We start from the raw sequence: 16,872 nt of genomic DNA, 5'->3' as shown, positions 1-16,872 counted from the left end.
CCAAAATATTTATGTGGTTATAATAGCTTCTCATTAAGGGTAGAATTATTAGTTTAAGCAAAATTGTTTCCAAATTTAGAAAGGGGTCATTCTTTTTGGAAGGGACTAAAAAGGAAATAGGTTCACATAAACTGGAACGGGAGTAGTATTTAACTAAAAAAAAGTATAAAATAAAGGACCCTAACATTTCAGTAAGATCTCAATTATTAAAGAGAAGGTAGGCTTGTTTAAAGGAGGGGGGGATGGCACTTTACTGACCTACTTTCACCCATATGGTATGTTTTGCTACGAAATTAAATCATATGACATCTCAACAATTTCCCAAGTGTCCGCTTTAAGGTTTCCTTTACCTACTGAAACTAGTCTCTGACAGGCAAATTTTTACACTTCAGGAGTGACGAAGTTACGGCAAATCGGAAGATTACAAAATAACTTGCACCAAAGGATTGGTTTGTCGAAGTTCTCCCTAACAATGATGATGGGACTGTCCTCACCCAACAAGCATTAAAGAAAAAAATATATCAGTCAAAGCAAGCTCCAACATAGCCAACCTCATTATCTTTTGAAACAGGCTAAAGTAAAAAAGATTTGAACCACAGAAAATTGTAAATAATGTCCCAGACACTCAAACAGTATCATACAAAAAGAGAGATGATAGACTAACACCAGCTTCTCATTCTTCCTCCTCGGCCTCATTCTCAGCAATGTTGAAGTACCTCAACTCATAAACATTTCGATCCTTGTTCGAAGAAATAACTCGCAGCCAATCACGGACATTATTCTTCTTCAGATATTTCTTTGTCAGGTACTTCAAGTACCTACTCAAACAAAATAAAATTACGAGACTGCATTGGCTGATATTTTCTTAAAGAGAGACAGCTTGTTAGCCACACAACAGTTTGATAAAAAAGTAAAACAAAAAGACTCTAGAAAAACTCGGGTCAAGAGAACTGATTTAAGTCCCAAACGGAGGCCCCTTCTACGCAGGCATGCAAACGAAATGGGCACTACCCCCCTTACAACATCTTTTTACAAAAGGACAGGACAAACCTGTTCTCATTCTGAACAAATAGAATTCATTAAATGAGGCTAATCAGCAATGTTTTACCAAAAAAGAATAGCAAGAAGAAGACATACATATTCCAAAATAATTAAATCTAAAAATGATGTGCAATTGTAGCTTATGTTCTTAACCAATACAAGGGGAGTATAGTACTGCAAGACAGGACAAAACCATATGTTGTTTTCACAAAACTAGACTCAAAACATCATCCTGAATACACCATTCTCTTAAGAAAGAATGGTTGGATCAAAGTCTAGTGAATTTAAAAGTAGATAAGAGCAGTCGGAGCATCTAAATGCTATTCAATAAAAAAGGAAATGAGATGAGACATCAAAATTCTGGCACAATGCTTCTAACTCAAACAGTGTAGATACCCAATGATAAATGAAAAAGGTTCTGATTTGGAGTGAGTAATAGTCCCTGGATCAAACCCAACTAAAAGAATGTCCTGATTTGAAGCAACCAACTGACTAGACAAAACAGAGTTGATTTATCCGACAAACTCCATTAAGTATGACAATATTAACACTGTATTTAACGCATTTTCCTTGGCTATCCATATAACTAAGTTGAGCACATAACATATAAATCATAACGACTACATGTCTATCTTCTTAATCAGTTAAAAGTTGTGTTGTTATGCAAAGAAAAAACTATCAAGAAAAGTATATCCTCACATTAGCCATGTGCAACATAGGTCTAACCCAAGTATTGTGTTAAATTAAAGAGGACTGCCAGAAAATGAAGTTCCTCAATAAACTGACAAATTAAACCATGTTGCAATAAAGTAGAACAAAACAAGAATGGTAGAGAAAGAAGTATGAGAATTGTTGTTAGATAATCTCATTCAAGTGTGTATTCATAGGGCCAAGAGTACCCCTATTTATATAGGGTGGAAGATTTAAGTAGACAATTTAATAAATGCATATAAAAGCTCTAAATGGTTCATTAAATAAGGAATTGGAAGTACTAATTGGACATGCACTTTTTAAAGTACTCAAACTACTTCCTCCCTGGATGTCCATTGCACAGAGAACATATCTCGTTAAAACCTTACTAGAAAAAAATCCTTTTGGGATAAAAAAAATCTAGTGAAGGAAAAGATGTATGTAGTTATTTCTAGAATACATATTGAATTACTTGTCCATTCCAACTTCGAGAAGATAATGAGGAACTTCTTGGTCCTATCTCAGTACAATTGATGCACTCATTTATCTTGCTACGACAACAAGACTTGACATAGCATCTTTTGTTAATATGGTCCGCGGAGACATTGGAATTTGAGCATATTTTGCCATATCTAGAGGCAACTATTGATATGACCCTATCTTATGCTAACAAATGCAATTCTGATCTTGTTGGTTATGCATACAAAGAAAATTTAGTTTATCCACATAAAGCTCAATTGCAAATAGGCCTTTGTTTACATGTGAGGCACTGCCATATCATAGCACTCTACAAAGTAATCTATTGCTGCTACTTCTTGAACATGTATTGAGATAATAGCTATTCATGAAGAAAGTTGGATATGTGTATATTTAAAATTAGCAGTAATTCATTTCATTTGAGAAAAATATGGTTCGAAAAGTGAAAGAAATACCCACGATATTATAGGATGATAAATACAGCATAGCATAGGCCAATTAAAGGGTTATTTCACAAAGGAGATAGAATGAAGAACAATTTGCAAAATTCTTTTTCACATGATATTAAGGTGCAGCAAGCGATAATCGGGGAGACTTGTTAAATAGATCTTTTACATCGAGAAAATCTTTGTTGGCTTCTCGCTCAACTCCAGTTGGCGCAAAAGTTCAAAGCTCGGATGACTATAAGCATACCCTGCGCTCTCCTCCCAACTTAAATACCAAGTTGTATTTTGCAATAAGGTTCAAACTTTTGACGTGCATCGGACCCACGATGTTCGCATCAAGAGCAATGACGAACATCAAAGGGAGTAATGTTGTGAATACTTTGTATTCATGAACTACCATTGAATTTTCCTATATATCCTTATGCTTGGAACCATAATACATAGACATCCCCTTGAACTTGCCAAAGTATCCACTTAGACACTTTAAGTAAGGGTCCAATCTATTGAACACGTTATGCTGTCGAAAGTGTGTCAATTGAACACGTATAGGGACATGGCAGATCCGTGTCATTACGCATAAACTTGAGCTTACACTGCCGGAAAAAATAAAATTTGACAAAAAGGTTAATTTCCAGCAAAATATTTCTCTAGATTAAGCCACCATTTTTCCCTTCAAATGTCAGCCATTTTTCAACAGAAATCCGGCCAAGCTCCTTGATGAGAGGCCATGAATAATAAAGGAGGCAATTCGACCCACACTTTGCTCATTTCAAATGCCTACCTTAATTTCATAACCAAACTTTTACAACAATAGAGAACGAAGGAAATATCTTAATTGTCTTTAATAGGAGATAAGGAGCCAAATCCAAAGCCTTTAGACTATCCAACGCATAAATTTGACCCATAGCCAAACCCATCATCAGAAGTTGAGCTTGCAAAAACAAACATGGTCAAAGCTTCAATTTCATCAACATTAACTCCTTAACCTTCTTTGTTTAAAGCCAAAAGGTATTACTTCACACAAATTTCTCAAACACCTTGAAAGTTTTCAGATGAGTTTGTGAGTTGCTGACACCGAAGAGAAAAATCATTACTTTGGGTTTGACAACTGTCTCGGACAACTTCTTATCCAAGTTTCAACCACCAGCTTTTCTCCTAATCCAATAATTTTTTTAACAAAATTTGACTAAGTTTCTCTTTCTAATGTCTTAACCCCACAAATCTGATTCTTGACTTAAGAGAACAACACAATGAGAGTAATGAATAAAGAAAGATAACATTAGCCAGAAGTTCTCATTATCAGTCAATGTCTTTACTTTTCTTTTTTCTCTTCAACTTTTGACTTTTTATTCTCCGCTAATGTGTCGTTTCCTCATTGGTATCATTTTCCACATCAACCGCGAGTAGAACGCACGAGCTTTAGATTGTCTAAAATTGTCAAATATGTGTTCGATAGGCACATTTTTAATATCATAAGGTGTTCCATATGTTGGACCCTTAGTTAAGATATCTAAATTAACTTTTTGGCAAGTTTAATCGGCCGCCTATGTATTCTTTTACATGTATTATGTATATATTAAATTGATCAATTAGTTCTTGCGACGGTTGGAGTGAATTTTGTACCCTATAAATAGGTTACTCCTAGCACTACAAAAACATAACTTGAGTGAGATTAACTAGTAATAATCTCTACATCTCTTGTCTATATTTCTTTTTTTGTCATACTTTATCTTACAACATGCTAAAAATATCAAGCAAACTTCCTATTCTTATAGGATTTCATAGTTCAACATGTAAAATCAAAATAACCCTCCGCTAGAAATAGAAGTAGGTACGATAACAGCGATAGCTGGATATTTCTAGTCAAACCTTTTTCAGAACATAGCAATACATTTTTTGGATAAATAATAAAGAAAATAGATACATTTTTTAGTAACTCAAGAATCAACTAAGGAAAACACTTACGTGTCGTTCAGCTTGTAGATTAGTTGTGCAAGGATTATAATACAGGTTTTAGCCTTGTTTAATAATACTCATTAGCTACTATGACTTAGGTATTCTATGTTATCAAGTATAGGATAATAAATAAACCGAGTGGTAAGTTAAAACAAAAAAGAATACCAAACAAAAGGACAAATGATACCAAACTATGTACTGGGATAATTTTTCCTAATTCCCTTTAACCAAAGGGCCCATTAAAGCACAAGCAAATCTATTTAAGTAATAACTTAGAGGGCGTTTGGGTAAGCTTAAAATATAATAACTGTTTTGGCTTATTTACGGGTTTGATAAACTAACACTAAGGGCTCGTTTGGTATGAGGGACAATTAATCCAAGAATTAAATTTAAGATGAGTTTATCCCACGTTTAGTTGGGATAAATTGCGGTATAACTAATCCCGGGATTAGCTATCCCGGGATTGTAGTGTTTGTTTTATCCCTATGGGAGGGTGGAATAACAATCCCGGATAACTAATCCCGAAATAATTAATCCTGCAATAACTTGTTTCCCAACCAAACGACCCCTAAAAGTGTTAATAAGCAAAAATCAGTCAACGTCCTAAGTTGGTTATGAACACTTTTGCTTTGACCAAACTATTTATTATTTTATCCTAACATCTATTGTATCTTAAATATTTTCCCTAAAATAAAACTTCTAACTTCCTCCGCATTCTATTTTGTAGTTTTTCACACTGATAAAGATTCTTTTTAATATAAGTTTACTCCAAAATGCTTTACCGCCCTTTCTTTCCTCCCGGCTATTCACGCATGAAGATCGTTGTATGTATGCTCGACTTCGGTTGCTGGTGCTATAATAGGTATAAGTACATTATGGGCACTACTGGCCGACTTTCTCAATCCTCAATCTAAAGTCAGAAATAGATCTAGTTATTTTTAAAAGAAAAAATGTTTAGTAAGTGCTTATTATAAGCTTCAACACTTCTAACCCAGTCACTTAATTGCTTATTTGAGAATAAGTGTTGGCAATTAGTAGTATTTTTCAACTTTTATTTCTTATAAGTACTTTCAATCAGCTAATCCAACTTCTAATCAATTGCTTTTATGTCCTTATTATAAAAATCAATTGCTTTTATGTATATGTGGTGCCTAGGCCAGCAAACCTCAATTAATGGTTGGAAATTAAGAATTTTACTCTCAAAGACGTGTCCTGTCCTTTGGGAATGATAGCGCTGATATGTAAGCACATTCGAATGAAGGCCAAATTTCTATGGTTGCTTGGCACTATAGCCCCGCTCCCTTGAAGACCTGAGGTTATAAATACAGCAAGCCGAGAATTTTTTCTAAAAGCTGGAAGGACTTAGAGGGGAGAATCCTCAACTTCTAATCATTTCAACCATCAATGTAAGCTGTTCTAACTAACATAAAAATGAAGATTTATGGCTACAACCAAATTTCCCATGAAATAAAGAGAGATATACCGCTTGGAGAAAGTGCTGTCGGAAGTGACAGTAATCTTGGTCTTGTCACGTGTGACAGTGACGGTGTCGCCCAAGGCACCGGCTTTTCCACCAACCTTAATGCGTTCCTGCAGAAACTTCTCAAGCGAGGCGATTTCCATGATTTTATCTTCCACCGGTTTCGAACAATCAATTATGAAGGTTGCACCCTTCTTCTTCCCACCCTTTGCTGCTCCACTACCTTTACTCATCTTCGAAATTGGTTATCGAAATTCCTACCTACATTTCCAACAAAAACAAAACTGTATCATTTGGAAATACTAGGAACACGTAACTGTAAGATGCATTCAAAGGAAAATCTGAGAGTTTACCTGAGTTTAGTGTTTAAGGAAGAAGCTGCGCGCGATTGAGCAATATGAGGAGAGTGTTAGGGTTTTTGCAGAGTGGGGTTTCGACATGATTGGATTCAGAAATTTATTGAGGTCCATGAACCTTTGGGCCCTGACTCAGAAGTGTCAAACTTTCTACCGGACCTCATGAAAATAACCGAAATTGAAGGGGGAAATAAAAAATATTCACATTTACAATGGGTAATGAAAAATAGCCATAGTTTCAAGAATAATTAAAATTTTATCATTTTTTCATATAAAGAAAAAATTTAAATAAAAATACCCTTTAAAATCCGGAAATATTCCAGCATAATATGCTGGAGTTCGAATCTTTTACATATGAGCTTCCAGCATAATGTGCTGGAGCTCCAACATAATATGCGAGAATTTTATACGCAAGAGCTCCATAAATCTTGCATACTAAGCTGGAACTTTTCGTGTGTTGGAGTTCCAACATAATATGCTGGAAGTTTATACGCATGAGCTCCATAATCCCGCATATTATGCTAGAACTTTTCGTGTTTCAGCAAAATAGTGGCTATTTTTCAATGACTTTGCAAACGCTGGCTATTTTTTGGTTACCAATCCGAAAACTAGGTAGCCCGTGCAATTTTCACAAATTGAAGGGTCCAAACTCCAAAATATTTTATTTTCTGTTAAAATAGGAATCTTTATAGGAATAGTCTCTCGGACTTTATTATTTTTTCCGTTTCAATTTCGATGATTTAGATTGACTTGGAATAAAATTTAAGAAAAACAAAAGACTTTTGAAACATGTTGTCCTAAAAGCTTAAGGTGTTTTGTGGAACCATGGCATTTGTGTGGCTATAAAAGCTTTTCATTAAGAATAAAGTGAGTAAAATAAAAAGTTTATAAGTCAAATTGTTTCCAAAAATAGAAATATGTCATTCTTTTTTAAACAGACTAATAAGAAAAGTATGTCTTTTAAATTAAAACAGAGAGTATATGTATTTTTCTAGTCGGTATACATAGATACAGGAGGAAGAAGATTGTTATTTTCTCTAACCTTATAAATAAAATTCTTAATAAAAATTATTAGGATGGCATACTAAGTTCACTCAAGAAGTGGGAGGGTTGTGTCAATAAAACTAGGTAGCCCGTACTATTTTCACAAATTGAAGGGTCCAAACTCTAAAATATTTCATTTTCTATTAAAATAGGAATCTTTATAGGAATAGTCTGTCGGACTTTATTACTTTTTCCGTTTCAATTAAGATGATGTAAATTGACTTGGAATAAAATTTAAGAAATAAAAGACTTTTGAAACATGTTGTCCTAAAAGCTTAAGGTGCTTTGTGGAACCATGACATTTGTGTGGCTATAAAAGCTTTTCATTAAGAATAAAGTGAGTAAAATAAAAAGTTTAAAGTTAAATTATTTTCAAAAATAGAAATATGTCATTCTTTTTTTAACAGATTAATAAAAAAAGCATGTCTTTTAAATTAAAACGGAGAATATATATATTTTTCTAGTTGGTATACATAGATATAAGAGGAAGAAGATTGTTATTTTCTCTAACCTTATAAATAAAATTCTTAATAAAAATATTAGGATGGCATACTAAGTTCGCTCAAGAAGTGGGAGGGTTGTGTCAATTAAGCATGTGAACCTGGTTTTATTTGTGCATCTTCCAGCTACAATTCATTCTTCCAAAGAAGTTCTCAATCAAATTGATAGCATGTTTGGCCAAGCTTTTCAACGAGCCAAAAGTTTTTTTTTTTTCAAAAAAATACTTTTTTTAAAATTTGAAGTGTTTGGCCAAAATAACCTTACTACTTTAAGCCTAATATTTAGGATATTAGACATTCTCTTCGGCAAGCAAGTCACGCTTCTCTCTAGCAATAGCTTTACAATATCTTTAGGATAATTTTCTATTATGTTTGTGATTTTTGTTGTGGTGAATACTTTTATATTTGTTAAATGATTCTTGATATATTTAAATTATCTTGAAAGAATAAATTACTTTTTATTTATTTTTTCATATTTTACTTAAATAAAATGAAAAAACTTAATTGTTGTCTTGATAATAAATATTTATGATTATTTATCTACTTATATAATATTAACTGCTAAGCAAGTCTATTCACGTCCTTAAAAGTATTTTTTGAAAAACTTGGCCAAACACAAACTATTGCTCAAAAGTATTTTTCAAATTGATTAGTCAAATACAAACTATTTTTTTCCAAAAGTACTTCTGAAAAAAAAATACTTCTCAGAATAAGCTGATTTTTCCAGCTTGGCCAAACGGGCTATAAGAGTATGATGACAAGATTCTTCTTGGGAGGATCTACTGAGAAGACATGTCATTGTTGGGCAACCTGGGAAAATATATTTAACTTTCGTTATAATGAAGGAGGAGTTAGTTTGAGAAAACTAAAAGACACCTGCAATACGTTTACATTTAAGCAATTGTGAAACCTCATAACCAATAAATCTCTTTAGAAAGTGCTTCTTATGAACAAACATTACCACAAAATACACCAAGTGATCAAAAGATGGTATTCAAGGCAATCTCACTCTTCAAATGCAATGTGCAAAGTCAGGAAAGTTGCTGATCAATATATTATTTGGAAGGGAGGGGTGACAGAGAGTAGTATAGCTAAAGTCTTGAGGAGTATCATTCACTTCAAGGAAACCATCATAGTAATAAGGTGGATTAACCTCCCCCTCCCCTTGTGAAATCAAACTCATATGTGATGGTTGTAAGAATATAATTTGCGGAGGAGGGGGAATTATTAGATGTTGAATTTGACAAGATTAATGTGAACTAGTGTGAACATTTGAAGCCATATTTTAGGAAGAAATTGGTAGATGCATTTATATTGCATGATCATACTTAATATGATGTTATGCATGACATTATTAACGCAATTTTCCTTCTATAAATAGCAAGGGTTTTGTTCATTTGTAAACATCTCTCGTTTGTCTTCTTATCTCCTAAGCCATTTGAATCTTCTTTCTCTCTTGTAGTATTTCACTTGTATTTTTGGAGTGAAATAAAGTTTGAGTTAATTATGTTCGAGGACTAGGCAAAAATCAAATTTTGCCGAACCTCGTTAATTTCTAGTATTCTTTTTATTATTGTCTCATTTATTAGCTACCTTTAGATATATTAGTTGTAATTTAATCTCTCTATATATTCGGCTTTCGCAATATTAGAGACCGCAGTGAAAATCTGATTTATGCATACTCCATACCCCTTGGCCCTGGTTCTAGCAATTGAGCAGAAGCTTTTGCCCTACTCTTTGGCGCTAACTAGTGTCTTTCTAATGATTTTCGATATATTTTGGCTGAAAATGACTCTCAACTTATTGTTCAGTGTGTTTTTGACAGGTACAATACTCCATAAAGGACTTAAAGAAGTAGACGAGCTGAAAACACAAATGGAATAGGCAGCTTTCGTATTAAGCATTGCTTATGAGAAAGTAATCAGGTTGCAGACAAGCTAGAAAATTTGAGCTGTGATTTAGCTCAAGCACAGTTATCTCTGGACTACGCTGGATTGCCTCATAAATCAAAGGACTCATAAACTTAGATAAATAGACCATTCCAGCTTTAATTTGAGGACATCTACCAAGAAAAAAGCAGAGATCGCTTTTGAACCCCCTTAGTTTATGAATAACATGTATAGTTGTAGGCTTTTTGGGAGTTTATACAGTTATGGAGAACTGAACAGTCCAATTTCATACGCCTCAATAGCACTACAGAGCACCAAGTGCATTTGTATCATATCTTTTGTAAAAATGGATAGCTATAACTATTCTGCAGAACATAGAGTTTATTAGGCTTAGACAACTCTCTCATCTCAATTTAACTTACGAAAAGATGAATAAAATGCACTATTACAAACTAATAAAGAAACAAAAATTTCTATAAGATTAAAGTACTTTTTTTAAAACACTTTTCAAAATAACCAAATTTTGAAAAGTGCTAAGTTTGTCAAATTTAAATAATTAAAACTGCTCAAAAGTATATTTAAGAGACCACTTTGAACCTATCCCCATACATAAAGACTTATTTTTGCCATTTTTCCAAATCTAGTCATCATATATTAGTAAATAAAAATAATATTGTATGCATTGGTGTTGCACCCTATTTTGCACGGGTCAAAATAAAATACAACGTATAAGACTTTACAAGGTTAATTAGAGTTTGGAGTTGCCACCTAGTATTTAAGGTACACTAGGACACCTAAATTATGCTATTTGTGACTTCCAATTTTGGTATGTGAAAACTATTTAGATTCTAGGTAGACTTCAAGTTATCTCAAGGAGAAGATATTAGGCATTCCTCGAGATCCACAAAGTGTGATTCCTGATAGGACTTGATTAATTAAACGAGGATTTATGTAGAAACTAATTAATTATTATTTACAATGAATTATGAAAGTAATTTGAATGAAGAATGATTAAATATGAGCGTCACATGGTAAAAATATAAGCTTCTATGTATAATAGAATATGTATAAAGGTGTGAAAAAGCAAAGTTTACGAAAATTATATTTTTTGATGACTAGATGAAATGTAAATGATGTATATTAACAAATAAAGTACTTATAAAATTAACCAAATAAACTTTTAGTTAAAGAAATAATTTGTCACGCCCCGACCTCGGGGAGCACGACCAGCGCTCAACCGAGATACTCCGGTCGAGCAAGCATGCACAATGTCGTCTACCCGACTCACCCATGAATAAAGAGAGGGTACATTTCATTAATCAGATAATAAGAAGGTCACGTGAACAATACCATCTCATTACCATTGGTTACTTCATTTATAAGTCTCAAAATACATTACACATTCATAGTCTGAAGTGGAACATGTGATACAAATATAACATTTTTAGTTTGACTTTTCCAACACCAATATACAACCCACACCATGTGTATGGAGTCTCTAACATAAACCAAAGAGTGTTATGACAATGATGGCGACAAGGTCCCGACTATACCTCAAAATGCTATGTACAAAGGACAAAAGATACAGGACCCCGAAATGAAGTGGGGCTCACCTAGTTAGCTGAAGAGAGGGTGTACTGCTATCATTGTTCAATACCGCACGCTGTGGAACCACCTGCATGCATTAAAGATGTAGTGCCCCCGGTAAAAGGGACGTTAGTACATATGGAATAGTACTAGTATAAAAACTAAACATCCCCTCAATCGAACAAGTAACAGTACAATGATAAAGAAATATGAAATCATTGAGGGCCTCATCAACATTAAAGTACCAAGTTAGGAGAAAGAATAAATTTCAAGCAAGTTTTAATATTTTAAGTTGGGAGATCTTTAGTACCGATACACCACCGTGCTTTTAGCACGGAGTTCGATCTCAACCCGATCGATTAAGCAGTCTCACCCGACACGTCCACTCACAATACCACCATGTGTGCGGCATGGCGTCCGATCTCAGCCCGATCGGCTAAGCCGTCTCACCACAATACCGTGTGAGTTAACGTCACCTCACATTTCGCTAGCAATCATCTCATCCTATTTAAGGGGAATTATCTCAACACATCAATCGCATCCCATATTCGGGGAAAACTCTCACCACCTCACACGAGGATTTTACCCCCCCCACTCACTCCTATACCGGTACGTGTAGTTTTGGGGTTAGGTCATTCCAACCTACCCTATCTCGGTGACTAAACGATACTCCCAAGGCATTTATTATTTAAGGAATTTGCAGCTCATTTCAATGTCTTTTACACTTCTCTTCATTTCATTGGTACTAGTGGCCTCTATTGTAATATTATTCTCGGCACGTTGGTCGTGTTTCATATCTCATGCTCACATCTTTTGCTTTCAAACACCACTATGGGTTATCAACAATAAGGCATTTCTATTCAAGACTTTAAGTACATATGTGACCAAATAAGAATCTTAGGCACAAAGAGATTTCTTACACAATTTGACATAATAGCTTTCATTAGAATCACGCCTTGGAGTTATAACATGTTAACACATAACACATACTTAGATCACATTCCCGAAGGATAACACAATAAGATAGAAGCATTCGGAATAGTCACATTTATAATGATCAATCCGGGGCTTACAAGAACAACGTGGGATTCAATTCTAAGAGAGAGATTTAGCCAACATACCTCGCTTTGAGCTTTTCTTAACTCATTAAACGGTTCCAGAAATCCTAGCAATTTTGATCTATTTAGAGATATAGCAAAATTGAATATAAATTAGGAAGAAATTCATAGTTCCAGCTCACTTGAGCATTTTATCAAACACTAGGTATGCATTAAGGTTTAAAGGTCCTCCTATGGTGGATTCCTTCATCCCACTACCCAAAGTTTACCCAAATGAGCTTAACAATCTTCCCACTATTCTTGATGGTACATGCATGCATAACGAACAACTTCCACACCCAAGAATTGCTTTTCTCATTACCTATTTCTAATTAAATCCCTGAATTGAGGGCTAGGGAGTAGAATCTTACCTCTAGGATGAAGACCTAGTGAGTTTTTCTTGTGAATTCTTCAACTTTGAGCAAGAAGTGATGAATGATAAGCTTAGAAACTTCCCCTCTCACTCTATGGCACTCCTTCTCTCTAGAAATATCAGATTTTGGCTTTAAAACTGGCCCTTTACTTCAATATATCGAAATAGGGTCGGGTAAAAAAATTCGAAAAATGAAGCCCCGATGCAGATCTGCGGTCGCACATGCGACCGCATAACGCTTCTGCGGTCTGCAAAATGGACCGCATAATGGCCCTCCGAAACTGGGCATTTCTACTTTACTCTCCGACCGGTCTGCAATCCGCAGAACCATTCTGCGGTCGCATAATGCGCCGCTGAACTTCCCTCTGAAAATATTTATGTTGGATCTGCGATGGATTGTGCGGCCGAAAAATGATTATGTGGCCGCATAATTGGCCGCAAAATATCATCCCAAATTTTCCCAGTTCCCTGCTTCACTCTGCGACGGATCTACGGTCTGCAGATCAGTTCTGCGACAGCAGAACTGACTGCAGAAACGCCCTACTCTGCCAAAATATTTTTCAACTCCACAACGCGTTGCTCAATCCAAAAAGTCTGTACCACGTCGAGCTAGCTCGCCACGAAGAATCTCTACAATCATCGACACATAAGTCTATCTTGGTATCATGAAACCCCAAGTTTTAGGTGAAGTTTTTTGGGGCCTTACATCCTCCCTCGCTTAAGATGATTCGTCCTCGAATGAAGGCCAAACTCCTCTATTAGAAACCAATGTGACTTAGCTGCTATAACACACACCAACAATTCCTAACTATTGACTAACTCCCTAAATTTCCAAATATTTCACCAGAGCCTCCCCTGTAATTGGGCTTATCCACCTGCTAGAGAATCCCAAAACCAGTCCTAACAACATATACATGAACTAACGACGCAACACAACATAAAAACAATGCCAACCGTGGCATCACGAGCAGTATATTACCAAAAAGGAACACCCTTAATATCAACTATACAAATGATACATAATTCACAGGGAACAATTTCATAGAATCGATTACATAGCTATTCAAACAAATGAGGATACTTCTTCTTCATCTCTTTCTCGGCTTCCCAGGTGGCCTCTTCGACTTGTTGGCTTCGCCATAACACTTTCACGGAGGAAATTTTTTTGTTCCTCAACTTTTGAACTTGCCTATCAAGAATGGCAACTAGGATTTCTTCATAGGTCAATTCTTTATTAAACTTAATAGTCTCAACCGGAACATTAAGCGACAGATCTCCAACCACCCTCTTGAACATGGATACATGAAACACCAGGTACACTAAAGATATCTCTGGAGGTAGTTCTAGTATGTAATCCATCTAATCAATCCTCTGAATGATTATGTACGGTCCGACATATCTCAGACTCAATTTTTCTTTCTTACCAAACTGCATTATACCCTTCATAGGGGAAACCTTCAAGAATACCCAATCATCTTCTTTGAACTCCAAATCCCTACGACGAACATCCGAATAGGACTTCTGACGGCTATGAGCAGTTTTCAACCGCTTCTTAATGATCTTAACCTTTTATATAGCCTGATACACGAGGTTTTGTCCTATCAACTCTGTTTCCCCAATCTCGAAACATCCAATGAGAGATCTGCATATCATACCATATAAAGCCTAGAATGGTGCCATCTGAATGCTAGCGTGATAACTGTTATAGTAGGTAAATTCTATGAGTGGTAAGTGATCATCCCACCTACCTATGAAGTCTATAACACAAGGGCGGAACATATCCTCAAGTGTTTGAATAGTCCGCTCTGCTTGCCCGTCGGTCTATGGGTGGAAAGTTGTACTAAGATTTACCTGAGTACCCAACCCTTGCTGAAATTTCTTCCAAAAGTTAGTTGTGAACTGTGCCCCCGATCAGAAATGATGGAAACTGGAGTGCCATGCAGCCTGACTATTTCCTGGATATACAACTGGGCATACTGTTCCACTGTGTCGGTAACCTTAACAGGTAAGAATATGACAGATTCAAGCCAAATTCACATTTCAAAAAGTTCGCATGCAACTTATGCTGACATAGAGTCTATAGAACTGCCCTGAGATGACCGACATGGTCCGCTTGACTTCGCAAATATACAAGGATATCGTCAATAAACACTATCACGAAAGAGTCAAGAAAAGGATTGAAGAGTCGATTCATAAGATCTATGAAAGCTACCAGGCAATTTGTTACCCAAAAGACATTACCATAAATTCAAATTGCCCATACCGGGTCCTGAAAGATGTTTTTGGAATATCCTGCTCCATGATCTTCAATTGGTGATAGGAGAAGTATTTAGCGCCCTGCAATTGTTCAAACAAGTCATCTATCCTTGGTAGTATGTACTTATTCTTGATCGTGACTTTGTTGAGCTGCCGATAGTCGATAAACATTCTCAGTGACCCATCCTTCTTTCTCACAAAGAGGACAGGTGCGCCCCAATGCGACATACTCGGCTGAACGAAACCTTTCTGTAACTAATCCTTCAATTGTTCCTTTAGCTCCTTCAATTCTATCGGTGGCATTATGTAGGGTGGAATAGATATAGGTTGCGTGCCCGACATCACATCAATCCCAAAGTCAATCTCCCTGTCTGGTGGGATCCAATGGAGCTCTTTCGGAAAGACCTCCGGAAATTCATTCACAACTGGTACAGACTCAAGTGTGGGTGCCTCAGCGTCGGTGTTCGTAACCCGGACCAAATGATAAATACACCCCTTGTTGATCATCTTGGTAGCCTTAAGGTAAGAAATAAACCTACCCTTCGGCACCACATCATCCCCTTTCCATTAATAACTGGCTCATTTGGAAATTCAAACCTAACAGTCCTAGTTCGGCAATCAATATTGGCAAAACATGAATAAATCCAGTTCATCCCAATTATTACATCAAAATCAACCATCCCCAATTCAATGAGATTAGCCATGGTGTCTCGACCACGCACCATGACAACACAATCTCTATAAACCTGTGCGACCACAATAGACTCACCAATTGGAGTAGATACAGAGAACGACTCATGAAGCTGTTCCGGTTCTATCCCAAACTCCATAGAAACTTAAGGAGTGACATATGACAAAATGGAACCGGGATAAATAAAGGCATATACATCACGAGATTGGACAGTCAATATACCTGTGACAACATCTGGAGAAGCCTTTGAACTCTGACAACCCCTCATAGCATATAAACGGTTGGTTTCTCCTGAAATCTGTGAACCACCCCTAGATGCACCACTCCCTACGGGTGCTGGGGTGCCTCGAGCTAGAGAAGGTGCTGTGGATGTAGTAGTTGCAAAACAGGCGGGATGTGTTGCTCCTCTGCCCCCTGCTATGGTGGGACAAACGATAATCCCTCTGAATATGACCCTCATACCACACCCGTAGCATATGGTCTGGTCTATAAAGCAAGCCCCAAAGTGCATATTCCTACACCTAGGGCATGGGGGCCTATGCTGCTGTCAAAATCTCCCTCCAGGCCAACCCTGCTGGTTGGATTCCCTGTTGTCCTGGCTGGGCCTGGAATGGCTCCACTGCTGCTGACTGGGCCCTGATGGCTGTGCACTGACTGAAGACTGAGCAAAGGACTGGGATGGCCCTGATGACCCTCCCCTAAATGATGTCTTATCACCACCACCACCGGGAGAACCACCAAAGTTGCCCGTTGCCCGAGCCTTATTGCTACTGTCTCGCTCTATTCTGTTCTTCAATTTGCAGGTCTGTGTGGCTTGAGCAAATGCCACCATCTTACCATAATTCATATTAGAATTCAAGGCATTTGTTGCGGCCTCATTAATAACCAAGGGGCTAAGGCCCTGCACAAACCGACGCACTCTAGCCTCCATAGGGGGCAACATGTAGATGGAAAATTTGTACAAGCACGCGAATCTCATATGATACTCC

At 36.4% G+C, this 16,872-nt stretch overlaps 2 protein-coding genes across 2 annotated transcripts; both read right to left on the bottom strand.

The window, feature by feature from the left end:
• Positions 1 to 403: 403 nt before the first annotated feature.
• On the bottom strand, positions 404 to 6,576 carry LOC104120682 (large ribosomal subunit protein eL22y). The gene is made up of 3 exons (XM_009632493.4): positions 6,444 to 6,576; positions 6,094 to 6,351; positions 404 to 818 (listed from the first exon to the last, which is right to left on the bottom strand). The coding sequence occupies exons 2-3, from the start codon at positions 6,321 to 6,323 to the stop codon at positions 674 to 676; spliced, it is 375 nt and encodes a 124-aa protein (XP_009630788.1). The 5' UTR covers positions 6,324 to 6,351; positions 6,444 to 6,576; the 3' UTR covers positions 404 to 673.
• An 8,871-nt stretch (positions 6,577 to 15,447) lies between these two features.
• Positions 15,448 to 16,343, bottom strand: LOC138902909 (uncharacterized). The gene is made up of 3 exons (XM_070190809.1): positions 16,106 to 16,343; positions 15,732 to 16,006; positions 15,448 to 15,597 (listed from the first exon to the last, which is right to left on the bottom strand). The coding sequence occupies exons 1-3, from the start codon at positions 16,341 to 16,343 to the stop codon at positions 15,448 to 15,450; spliced, it is 663 nt and encodes a 220-aa protein (XP_070046910.1).
• Between the last annotated feature and the right edge of the window lie 529 nt (positions 16,344 to 16,872).

Source organism: Nicotiana tomentosiformis, chromosome 12 (genome assembly GCF_000390325.3).
Source record: "Nicotiana tomentosiformis chromosome 12, ASM39032v3, whole genome shotgun sequence".
In the NCBI taxonomy this organism is placed as follows: Eukaryota; Viridiplantae; Streptophyta; class Magnoliopsida; order Solanales; family Solanaceae; genus Nicotiana; species Nicotiana tomentosiformis.
This window is presented reverse-complemented; position numbering and strand designations above follow the sequence as displayed.